The sequence below is a fragment of the Rhinolophus sinicus genome, chromosome 2 (genome assembly GCF_057876585.1).
Source record: "Rhinolophus sinicus isolate RSI-liver-muscle chromosome 2, RSI-T2T, whole genome shotgun sequence".
NCBI classification, from domain to species: Eukaryota; Metazoa; Chordata; class Mammalia; order Chiroptera; family Rhinolophidae; genus Rhinolophus; species Rhinolophus sinicus.
The window spans coordinates 14,887,435-14,900,671 of NC_142502.1; the positions used below are offsets into that span (position 1 = coordinate 14,887,435).

At 42.0% G+C, this 13,237-nt stretch overlaps 1 protein-coding gene across 1 annotated transcript in view; it reads left to right on the forward strand.

Moving 5' to 3' along the window:
• LRP11 (LDL receptor related protein 11) overlaps positions 1-13,237 on the forward strand; it is a 52,252-nt gene that overhangs the window by 18,288 nt on the left and 20,727 nt on the right. Inside the window, exon 3 of the mRNA XM_019746915.3 lies at positions 8,464-8,605. Coding sequence (XP_019602474.1) covers positions 8,464-8,605 — 142 coding nt within the window. The remainder of the gene's footprint in view (positions 1-8,463; positions 8,606-13,237) is intronic.

Sequence of the window (13,237 nt, forward strand, 5' to 3'; positions counted from 1 at the left end):
GAAGTGGGCTGGGGCTAGAGACTTGCCTTTTTGCTCGGGCCACCATTTTAGGTCAGTTCCCCCATCAAGAGTAAAGGCGGAAGGAGAGAGGGAGAAGGCAAAAAAAAAAAAAAAAAAAAGAAAAGAAAAGCCACATCCCATGGTTGTGAAATAAATCTGAGCCTTCCCTAAATTTCACAAGCATCCCTGCACCTGAGTGATTTCATTTGCCCAAAGCTTTAAATAAAGGACAAGAAAGTAATGGCAGCTGACAGGGCATTTCAGGGACAAAGATGATTCCTAGGGCTGCAAATTCCCTAAGTCACACCTGGGGATAAGGTGGTACATGGGAGTGAGTATTCCAACGTTGTTTTGAGGACTTCTTTTTAAGTATCTCTCTTCAAGAATGAAGGGTCATATCAGTCAAGAAAAAAATCCAAGTGAATCCTAAGACTTATTGCTCTAATCAAGCAGGAAGACACGTGACAAGACACGTGCAGGCTTGGGTAATAATCCAGACCTGTCGTGTTTCAGTGTTAACTAGGAGCCTAAATGGGAACTATACTGACTTAAGCATGGATTCTTCTTACGCAATAGCTCAAGGCCTTGAATACTTAATTGCATTTTTTCTTTAAGAAAATTACTTATAAGGAAATGTTGAAAAATAAACTCCCTGGGGAAAAAAATGTACATACCTCATGAAATAATTTGGGTAAATTGAGTTAGAAAACATCTATTCCAGTAGGAACTTAAGTCCTTTTTTCTGTTCAAAAACATTCAACTTCCTAGGCAATAAATTTACAGCACAAGAGGTGTCCAGTATCACAGTTGCCTGCAGGCAGTCTGGGCTTCCAGGTAATTCTGGGTTACAACCTGACTTATTGTCCCTCTTCCTTCAAAGGTCCTGGCACTTCTATGTGAGGGGAAGCTTTAAGAGGCTTTAAAGAACTTGTTTCTTTTTGTGAAAAAGTATCTTGCTTTTCCAGACCATAGCAGCTGGCTGGTTTGTGTATAAGCTGTGCCTTATTCCAAGAAATGATTCTTGGAATAAGGACCTGGAAGGCCTTCCCTGCTAGATCAGGAGACAGGATCCTACAACGACTATGAGTCTGGAATTTAGAATCAGATGGCCTGAGTTCAAACCTAGTTTTGTCCGTTGCTTGAGCAGGTGGAACTTGGGGAAATTACTTCATTCTTTAAGCCTCAGCGTCTTCAATTGTAAAGAGGATAAGAATACCTGATAGGGTTGCAGTGGATGTTAAAATGGGAAAATGCAAATCAAGCTCTTAGCATATTGCAGAGCATTAAAGGAGAGGTGACTGTAATGGTTAATTCTAAACATCTTGGGATGTAAAATATCTGTGGGGTCTCTTTGACCAATAGTTTAATTGAACTGCGATCAGAATAGATTTACTCACTTGTATATAAACAAGGGCCTTCAAATGGCAAGGAGTGAGGAAGTCAGGTACTGTAATGAATGTGTAGAAGGAATTCGCCCTCAAGTAGTTTGACCTTGGTTGAGGAGATTAGATATGTACTAGACAATAATAATAGGAAGTAGAAAGTGGCAAGGCTGTAACCGAATGTAGATAAAGTGCTGTTGGAATTCAGAGGAGGGAGAGATTACAATCTAGCTGAGGGAAGTCAGAGAAGACTGCAGATGAGGGCCTGTGATATATATCTCTGTAATCTTAACATTTTAACAATAGGACCTATAAAATTATACTGACTTGAAAATTTCAGGTTGAAAAGATCTACTACCTACTATAGTGCAAGCATTTTGGACATGTCTGATGAGAGTGTTCCAGTGCAAAGTGTGTTTTCTGATTACAGTAACTAGGGCCGTGGAATAAGTATCCATATAAAATGAAACTCAGGTTTGGCTTTTCCCAGAGCATAGCGGACCATTTGCCCAGAGGTCTGTGCACTAACATACTTTTACAAACTTCCCTAGTTTGGAAAGAAGGGACAGGCAGTAGGAGAGAAAACAGGAGGGAAGCAGTGCCGACCTTTGGTCTGCAGAAACTCTGCGTTATGGCTAGGTGTTGAGAAAATTGGCTCATGCTCTCAGGGAAGGATGTCCTGTGCTTGGTGGGAACATGGGAACTTCTGTCTTATTCTCTTTCTCCTCTCCGTTCTCTCTCTCCATCTTCGTTCGTGTTCTTTGCCATTCTATTCACTCTTTTGCCTATTCATTCTTCAAACGTTTGAGTTTCTAGTCTCAGACTGTGGGTACTGCTGGTGGTGAGAAGACAAATAAAGCAAGATTCCTTATTCCAATCACCCTAGTGAGAGAGTTCAAGGAGGCCCAGAAAAAGCTTTCACCCAGAATATAGGGTGCAGAGTCTGCATATGAAACGCCTGAAAGGTTGGCTTTCTCCTATATTTCTTCGCTTTCTATGTGTGTTTCTGCGTACTGTTGGGAGCTAAGTTTCCCCCACCCCTTTGATTTTACATGCTCTTTCTTCATGCTTCTCTCTTCTTCCTAAGTAAGCAGCTTTGCTTATATCTAAAAGAATTTTTAAATTTCAGTATAAAAAATGATTTTTGTCTGCCTTGTTGAGTTAGAGGCATGAAAGGGAAATAAGGGCAAAGTTGGGGAAAACTGGTTGTAAACATATTCTGAAACAATAACACGAAGTGAAATTTGGTTGGGTTGTAAAGGGCAGAATAAGCTCAGTTTTTCCTTCTATTCTCTACTTCTAGAGGCTTCTTCTAATCATGGCTAATTTTTTAGGTGGCCTACTATTTATATGGTGTGTTTTAAGAGGATTTGAAGAGTAAAAGAAAGACCCCAGTCTAAAAATACTTGTTCCGGGCAGGCCCGGTGGCTCAGGTGGTTAGAGCTCCATGCTCCTAACTCCGAAGGCTGCGGGTTCAATTCCCACATGGGCCAGTGGGCTCCCAACCACAAGGTTGCCAGTTCAATTCCTCGACTCCCGCAAGGGATGGTGGGCTCTGCCCCCTGCAACTAAGATTGAACACAGCACCTTGAGCTGAGCTGCCGCTGAGCTCCCGAGTGGCTCAGTTGGTTGGAGCGCGTCCTCTCAACCACAAGGTTGCCGGTTAGACTCCCGCAAGGGATGGTGGGCTGCACCCCCTGCAACTAGCAGTGGCAACTGGACTTGGAGCCGAGCTGCGCCCTCCACAACAAGATTGAAGGACAAGGACTTGCAGCCGATGGGCCCTGGGGAAACACACTGTTCCCCAATATTCCCCAATAAAAATTTAAAAAGAAAAAAAGATGCACATGTGAAACTGATCGAGTGTATAGGAGTTGCCCTGCCTTTATAAATAAATAAACAAACAAACAAACAAATAAAAATACTTCTCCCTTTGATTCCTGAACTCTCAAGAGAAGCAGTTTAATTCTGTCTTAATTACTACCTACTTTGGTCCTATTCTTTAGAAAATGATCCTCTTCTATGCAGGATTATAAAACAAATCCCAAATTCTTGAGGAAACTGTTAAAATCACTTTCTTCCAGAATTGAGAAAGATGAGCACGTCAGAGTTCTATTCCTTGTAAATATGATCTAACTCCCTTCGTTTGACCATGTATAACAGGAAAAGTCAGACTGTGGGATTCATTTTGCTTCTCTTTGTGGAACTCTAAGTCGTATCTGTGATGAAAAGGAAATAGAAAAAGTAACCGTTAACTGAAACAGGGCCTAAACATGTGTCCCGCGGTATCTAAACACTTGTGGAACCAGTGTGTTTCCTGGCCTCTGATACTCAGGGTAAGGGCCTCACTTCATTTGTCTCCTTCACAATACGTGTGGGGAGATGGCATTGAATTATGACAATGGTTGTTATGTACTTCAAAATCCTAGTAGAGATCATATCCGGTTTTGCAAGTTGGATTAGCCTACAGGAGGCAAAAAGCTAGTATACATTTGCATTTGTGGTTTCCATGGAGTCTCCTACTGTATATTTTATACCACATTATCTCATCACTACTTTGTAAGTGACTTAGGCCCAATTGTTTTATACACTTGAGAACCAATTGTCGGGGTGGAGGGAATAGTTAGGTATTACTTATTTTGTAACTAAGTGTATGTAATGATAAGTGTGTACACATTTGTAGGTGTGTCTATTAACTCAGTGTATATAAAATCCTTGCCACTGGATTACTATCTAGGGGGGTGGAGTTGAATTAGAATAACAAGCTGAGTCATATATATTGGTTTGCAAGAAGCTATTTACTTCTGAACAGGTAAGGTCCTGTTTCTGCTGAACAAGAGATCGTGGGCAGAAATTAGAAGCTCCTTGTTTTATCTTTATTAAAGATAGTATCTGTCTTCAAGTTACAAATTGGGTATGTTGTATATACTTTGTGTGTGCATGTCTGTGTGTGTGTGTGCGTGTGTGTATTCTGACTCCTGACACTTCAGAACTGCTTATAAAATGCTTTAAATCCTTTCTAGTGTCATGTAAAGGTGAGGAGATGACTGGAAGCGCCTGGGTGCTTGAAGGGAAAATGCCCGTCTTACAGTTTTATGTATTCTAAATAGATGAGTTTGAGGAAAGGCAGCCTTTTCCCCCTAAATCAACAAAGAGCCCGGGAAGGGATAGTTAATCCGATCAGATCTAAGTGTGAGTGTCCCCGGGCTGTGGAAGGTGGTTACCGGGGCTGGATGCCGCCCTGGTGTTTCCTGCATTGGAGAGGAGGTGGCGAGGAAGGCAGAGGGAGACAGCAAAGCCCAGAGACGGGGCTGCTCCTTCCAGCCCAGAGTTGGAAAGAAGCTTTGACACTGGTATGCTAAGTGTTGACAGCCGAGGCCCAGTGACTCACTCGGTTAGCAGAAAGCTGGGACACGGCCTGGGTGACGACAACGTCCACGAGGACGGCTCACCCCATTCCCTAACCTCATAGCCCCCCCCAGTCCCTTAAAGTCTTCATTAACTTTATGTCCACTTCACTCTGATGGCCTCACCCGGTGTCCTTGTGTCAACCCACCGTACAAAGCCCCACTCGGATCAATCTCACAGTCTACCCTCTTCTCTTAGACCCCGGGCAGCAAATCCCACAGCTGCTGGCCTTTGGTGGCTTTGGTCTTCTTGTCTGCACTCAGGCAGCTGTGGGGACAGAACTTCCCTCTCTCACACCAGTTTACTCAAGGCTGCAGGGCTTACGTCAGCACAGTGTCGTAGCCATCTGCTAGAGGCTCCCTGGATAGGTTCCAAGAAGCAATAAATATTAATAGTTGAATAACTTGCTGCGTTACTGCCACCCAGCAAGGCCTGCCTGGTTCTGAGCCAGAGCTGAAGAGAGTGGGAGCCTGCCCTGCCACCTTGGCTTAGGCAGACCCCTGCTGTACTCCTTCCCCTTGCACTGTCATTGGCTCCCCTTGGTTCAGCCTGGCACCACGGTGGCCAGACGCAGAGGTCATAACTGATCCTTTCCTTGCAACCACGTGGACAGTGGGGGGAGGGCAAGTTTCCAGGAAAGGGGTGCCAGGCCCCAGTCCCACTGGAGCTCGGGTCTCCTGGCTACTGTAGTGACTCAGCAGAGACAGGATGGGCTCCCACCAGGGTGGTTACATTGGATGTAATGAGAAGACCTCAGATTCTGGATGTGTTTTTAAAGAAGAGCCAACAGTTTTTCCTCATAGGTTGGATGTGAAATGTGAAAGAAAAGAGGGGTTAAATATGGCCCTGACATCCCAAACCACAGTTCTGGTCATTTTCAATCTTATTCGTCTGCATCTCTGATCTTCTCTGACTGTTCTCAGACTGACTTCCACTTTCAGCTCAGTGCGTCCTGGTTTCTGAGGACCATATGCCTGCTCCACACTCTTTTAAAGTTATCTTCTTGTCCTTACCTTGTTCTCTGCTGACCCTTCAGGTAGTATTTTATGAGTTCTCACGTAAGTGACCATGGTTTGATATCTTTTCAGTGTAGTTGGACCTGAAGATAATATAACAGTGTGACAGTGAATACTGCTTAACATCTCTTTGAAATAAACTACAAGGGTCAGGTGGCCTTCTGTGCAACTCTCTAGCTTAAAGCTTTTGCAGTGAAAGTGATGGGACAGCTTGAAGGCTGTTTTACAATGCAAGGTCTCAATTCTGTCGCAGCCTTAGTGAATGGCAGTGACTTTCCTGGGGTTTCACTTCACTGTCTATAAAAACAGGGTGATGTCTTCCTGTTGAGATGAAAATCAACCAGTGGAAGTAGTGGTGTTGTGCGGGGGACTCTGCTCGCTGCGCCATTTGTTGTGTGGGGCGGCCTGAGGGGTCTCTGGTGCTGCTCCCAACATAAGAATGCAGGATGTGGCTAGGCCAAAAAGGAACACCCATGGAGCCATAGATAGGGGAGTCATACCACTATAGTCTTACTGGCGGTACTATCGTCTCACTGGAGGCAGGAGCCACATGACCTGCAACCTGCTGTCTGCTTCTCTGCCTGACAAGCGACCAACTGACTGACCAACCAACGCAGCCACAGCAGTTATATCAGTGGCTAATTGGCAAACTGGTTACAGCTGATGGCCAACTAGCCACAGCTGATGACCATCTACTACCCGAACCAGCACCTTTCTATGTGAGGCCGAGAGCCTGGAAACTGCTCTCTGAGACTGTCCCCACAAGTGGATATATTTATGCATTTAGCGTATTTGGTTATTTTTACATTTAAAAAAATAAAATTTAATTTTATAAGTTACACTATATTTAAGCCCTATATTTAGCTCTTTGTACATGGTTATCGTGTTTGATCCTCATAAGGAAGGTGCTGCTATTACTTCCATTTTACAGATGAAGAAACTGAGGCTTTGATGGGTTAAGTGGCTTGTACATGGCCACACAGCTGGTATGTGGTAGGGCTGGTGTTCAAACCCAGGTCTGCTGGATACCAGACTTCGTGCTCTTAACAGCTTCACCTGCGTTTCTTCCAGTGTGATCAGGGGATTACCTGGGTGTGCTTGTTACGTGGAGATCCCCAGATCCCACTCTCCAGACCCGCTGACTCAGATTCTGAGACTGGCCTGGGAATTTGTACCTTACTTAACAGGAGCTCTGGGTGATTACTGAGTGGCCTAAAGTGTGACCCCCGCTGTATCTCATTAGATTGCTGCAAAATAATTATAGAGCATTCTGCTCATGGGTATGCGTAGTACTGGGAAACCCTCTGAGCCAAGGTTATGTGCAGGAGTCCAAATTCCAGGATTCTTAAATAAAAACAAGCAGATAACAGTTATAATAGGGCAACTCTCTGTACTGTCAAGTCCATTCATGCACCAGTATAATAAAATATGCAATGGTCAGAATTTTGTTTGTAGAGAATAATAGCCAGACTAGTTCATTTAAGCAGAAAAGAGTCTTTTGAAAAATAGGATATTGAACAGTTCATATTATCAATGGGGGAGGGGGAGAGGCTGAAAAAACTGTCTTCAGATTAAACATCCAAAACTGACTCCCAAAATCACACCACAGAATGGGCCTCGAAAGCTGTTGCTCTCCCCACGCTCTGGAAGCTGCCACCAAGCGGCGTGAGGGAGGAGAGGATCAGGATGGAGCCCTGGGTTTAGGCTGTAAGCAGATGCACAGGAGGGTGATCAGCATGCAGTAGTCGGGGACACAGAAACAGGCCAGGGAGGTAGGAGTTCAGAAGACAGGAGTGGCCAACATGGTTCAATGCAGTCAGAGGGCCAATTAAAGAAAAAAATGAAGATAAGACTAATGAGTATTGTTGACCTTGATGCCTGGGTGACCTTTGCTAGGTCAGTGAGTGAGTTTTACCAGCAGTTTCTGGGGAATGGTGGAGGAAGGAGCCAGATGGGTGGGATAAAGGATAAATGGAAACGGAGCAGATGGAAACAGCGCATGCAACGTGGACAGACAGACCTTAGAAGACATCGAGTTAAAATGTCAAGGAAATGAGGCTGTGGCCAAAGAAGACCTAGGCAGTTTTTTTATTTGTTATTGGTTTGTTTTTTAGGTCAAAAGAAACTGGAGCCTACTAATATTACTAGCAGAGCCATTTGGAAGAGAAGTGAATTGATGGGTCGGTGTTCTTAGGGAAAGAGGGAAAGAGGTCAAGGACGAGGTGGAGAGGTTGGCCTGAGTGCCAGCATGACAACTCATGGAATGACGGGGGGCAGGAGGGGACAGGTGCATTCCCAGAATGGGGCAAATGGTGGAGCCCGAATTATGAAATAGATGAATTCACCAGCTGAGAAGCAAGGACTAGATATTGGGTGTGGAGTTGGGAAGAGGTGCAGGCTTGGGACCACAGCTGCCGAGGACAAAGGAGGTGATGTCAGTCAAGCATGTTGTCATCACAGATGAAACAGAAGTAGCGAATTCCAAGTAGGGCCAACCTGCCGAGAGTGTACGATTGAGAATTCTGCAGTCTCGGACCAGGAGCAGAGAGGTGGGTCGTGGGAGTGCTCCCGGGATGACTCTGGTTCCCAGTTCAGGACGATGCTGGTCTCCGTGCCTCACGCTCCTAATAACATGATGTTTCCTGTTTGGGTGTCAGGTGCCTCAGTCAGGAACCCTGAAGCTGTCCCACTTACAGGAAGGAACGTACACCTTCCAGCTCACTGTGACGGACACCGCCGGGCAGAGAAGCTCCGACATCGTCTCGGTGACAGTGCTTCCCATGGCCTTCTCCACGGGAGGTGAGAAGACAGTTCTTCCCTCGCATTCACAATGCCCAACAGAAACCAGACTGTTGACGGCAGGATGGTGTTGGGTTGGCATTTTATATTCTAACCATGTAGTCCATGGGCTCTTCCATTTAATTTTGGTGGTTGTTGAAGGAGAGAGTCTTTACTAACCATCTGAAAATAATAGGCTCTGTGATACTTGGGGCTAAGCGACCCTGCTGGACAGAGGTGGGAAGCACTCCAGGGGAGGAGAATAAGAATAGACTGTGTGAGCTCTGGCCCTAGAGATGCTCATCTCTCCTTGACTTGATTCCATAAGAGACCATCATCGGGCTTTTCCAGGAGAGGATCTGGTTTAACGGTGGGTGGTCTGTTAGATATGTATGTTCAAAGAGTGCAACAAGGAGAGTACATTTAAGACAAATTAAAATATATGAAGTGCATGTGTCAATTTAAAAGGACTATTTAACATTTTTTTAATTTTATTTTTTTTAAATAATTTTATTAGTTTCAGATGCACAAGACAAAGCAAAACTTAGACGTTTATCATTTATATCCCTCACACTGTGTGAACCCCCTTCCCCCATCCACTATCCCTCTGACCTCGCACAGAGCCATTACATTTCCACTCTCTATTCCTAATGCTGTACTCCACTTCCTGTAACCATATACATACAAATATATACATATACATACATATATATATTTATATAAAATTATAGTTGGCATTCAGTATTGTTCAGCTTCAGGTGTACCGTGCAGAGATCAGGCATCTACATCATCCCTGAGGTGGTCTCCCAAATGGGACACATGTCCATCGGATACCTCTACAACATCTTTACATTATTGATTACGTTCCCCAAATTAATTTTCAAAACCCCGTGGCCATCTTGTGGTTACCAACTATTTTCTAAACCCCTCAACTTCCCCCTTATCCCCACCCCCCGGCCCCTCTGGCAACCCTCAGTTTTTCCTCTATGTCTCCAAAACTGTTTCTGATTAGTTCATTCACTTATTCTTTTCTTTAGATTCCACATATAAGTGAGATCATATGGTATTTGTCTTTCTCTGTCTGATGTATTTCATTTAACATAATGTTCTCTAGGTCCACCCATGTTGCAAATGGTAAGATTTCTTTCTTCTTTATGGCTGCGTAATACTCCATTGTGTAAATGTACCACAGTTTCTTAATCCAGTCATCTACCGATGGGCATTTCGGTTGTTTCCATGTCTTGGCTATTGTGTATAGTGCTGCAATAAACATAGGAGTGCATAAAGATTTTTGAATTGGAGTTTTGGATTTCTCTGGATAGATACCTAGGAGTGGAATTGCTGGATCACAAGGTAGTTCTATTTTCAGATTTTTGAGATACCTCCATACTGTTTTCCATAGTGGCTGCACCAATCTGCATTCCCACCAACAGTGCACAAGCGTTCCCTTTTCTCCACATCCGCACCAACACTGTTGTTTGTTGATTTATTGATGATAGCCATCTTGACTGAGGTGGTATCTCATTGTTTTTTTTATTTGCATTTCTCTGATGGTTAGTGAGGTTGAGCATTTCTTCATATGTCTCTTTGCCATCTATGTGTCCTCTTTAGAAAAATGTCTCTTCATGTCCTCTGCCCATTTTTTAATTGAGTTGTTTTTTTGGAGTTGAGTTGAGTTTTTAATAAATTTGTGATATTAACCCCTTATCAGATATATCATTGGCAAATATCTTTTCCCATTCAGTAGGATCCCTTTTTGTTTTATTGATGATTTCCTTTGCTGTGAAAAAGCTTTTTAGTTTGATGTAATCTCACATGTTTATTTTTTCTCTTACTTCCCTCACGCGAGGGGATATATCAGTAAAAATCTTACTCCGGGTAATGTCTGTGAAGTTTCTTCCTATATTTTCTTCTAGGAATTTTATAGTTTCAGATCTTACATTTAAGTCTTTAAGCCATTTTGAATTTATTCTTGTATATGGTGTAAGGAGGTGGTCCAGCTTCATTTTTTTGCATGTGTCTGTCCAGGTTTCCCAGCACCATTTAGTGAATAGACTGTCTTTACCCCACCGTACATTCTTGCTTCCGTTGTCGTAGATTAAATGGCCATATAGGCATGGATTTATTTCTGGACTCTCTATTCTGTTCCATTGATCTATGTGTCTGTTTTTATGCCAGTACCATGCTGTTTTGATTACTGTCGCCTTGTACTATACTTTGATGTCAGGTATTGTTATACCTCCCACTTTGTTCTTATTTCTCAAGATTGCTGAGGATATCCGGGGTCTTTTATGGTCCCATATAAATTTTAGGATTATATGTTCTATTTCTGTGAAAAATGTCTTTGGTAGTTTGATAGGAATTGCGTTGAATATGTATATTGCCTTAGGCAGTATGGACATTTTAACGATATTAATTCTTCCTATCCATGAACATGGTATATGTTTCCATCTATTTGTATCTTCTTTCATTTCTTTCTTCAGTGTCTTATAATTTTCTGAGTACAGATCTTTTACTTCTTTGGTTAAATTTATTCCCAGGTATTTTATAGTCTTTGGAGCAATTGTAAATGGGATTGGTTTTTTAATTTCTCCTTCTGATGTTTTATTATTGGTATATACAAATGCAACTGATTTCTGAGTATTAATTTTGTATCCTACTACTTTACTAAATTCATCTATCAGCTCTAATAGTTTCTTGGTGGAGTCTTTAGGGTTCTCTATATATAGTATCATATCATCTGCATATAATGACAATTTTACTTCCTCCTTACCGATTTGGATGCCTTTTATTTCTTTTCCTTGTCTGATTGCTGTGGCTAGAACTTCCAGCACTATGTTGAATAGAAGTGGAGAAAGTGGGCAACCTTGCCTTGTTCCTGATCTTGAGGGGGAATGGTTTTAGCTTTTCCCCGTTGAGTATGATGTTAGCTGTGAGTTTATCATATATGACCTTTATTATGTTGAGATACGATCCCTCTATTCCCACTTTCTTAAGGGTTTTTATCATAAATGGCTGCTGGATTTTATCAAATGCTTTTTCTGCATCTATTGATATGATCATGTGATTTTCATTTTTCATTTTGTTAGTGTGGTGTATCACATTAATTGATTTGCGGATGTTGAACCACCCTTGCATACCAGGGATGAATCCCACTTGATCATGGTGTATGATCTTTTTAATGTATTGCAGAATTCTGTTTGTTAATATTTTGTTGAGGATTTTTGCATTTATGTTCATTAGCGATATCGGCCTGTAGTTTTCTTTTTTTGTAGTGTCTTTGTCTGATTTTGGGATCAGAGTGATAGTGGCTTCATAAAAAGTGTTTGGGGGTCTTCCCTCCCTCTGGATTTTTTGGAAGAGCTTGAGGAGAATAGGTGATAATTCTTTTTTGAATGTTTTGTAAAATTCACCTGTAAAGCCATCTGGTCCAGGGCTTTTGTTTGTTGGGAGATTGTTGATTACTGATTCAATTTCCCTGATGGTAATCAGTCCATTCAGGTTTTCTGTTTCTTCTTGAGTTAGCCATGGAAGGTTGTACGCCTCTAGAAAATTGTCCATTTCTTCTAGATTGTCAAATTTGTTGGCATACAGTTGCTCATAGTAATTTCTTAAAATTTTTGTATTTCTGCGGTGTCTGTTGTCACTTCTCCTCTTTCATTACTGATTTTATTAATTTGGGTCCTCTCTCTCTTGTTTTTAATGAGTCTGGCTAAAGGTTTCTCAATTTTGTTTACTTCTCTAAGAACCAACTCTTGGATTCATTGATCTTTTGTATTGTTTTTCTGGTTTCTATTTCATTTATTTCCGCTCTGATCTTTATTATCTCCTTCCTTGTACTCCCTTTGGGCTTATTTTGTTGTTCTTTTTCCAGATCCCTTAAGTGTGAAGATAAACTGTTGATTAGTGATGTTTCTTGTTTCTTTAGGTAGGCCTGCAATGCTATGAACTTCCCTCTTAGGACTGCTTTCGCGACATCCCATAGATTTTGGGTCGTTGTATTTTCATGTCTCGAGATATCTTTTGATTTCTTCCTTGATCTCCTGCTTGACACATTCATTATTTAGTAACATATTATTCAGCCTCCATGAATTTGTGTGTCTTCCAGTTTTTTTCCTGTAGTTCATTTCTAATTTTATAGCACTGTGGTCAGAGAAGATAATTGGTATGATTTCAATTTTCTTAAATTTATCAAGACTTGTTTTGTGGCCTAACATATTGTCTATCTTGGAGAATGTTCCATGTGCACTTGAGAAGAACGTGTATTCTGCAGCATTGGGGTGAAATGCTCTGAAAATATCGATTAAATCCAAGTGGTCCAATGTATCATTTAAGGATGTTGTTTCCATATTGATTTTCTGTCTGGAAGACCTGCCCCTTTTTGTCAGAGGTGTGTTTAAGTCCCCTGCTATGATAGTGTTACTGTTGATCTCTGTCTTTATGTCAGCCAATATCTGTTTTATATATTTAGGTGCTCCTATGTTGGGTGCATAAATGTTTACTAGGGTTATGTCCTCTTGTCGGATCGATCCCTTTATTATTACATAGTGCCCGTCTTTGTCTTTTAATATTTTCTTCATTTTAAAGTCTATTTTGTCAGAAATAAGTATTGCAACTCCAGCTTTTTTCTTATTTCCATGTGCATGAAATATC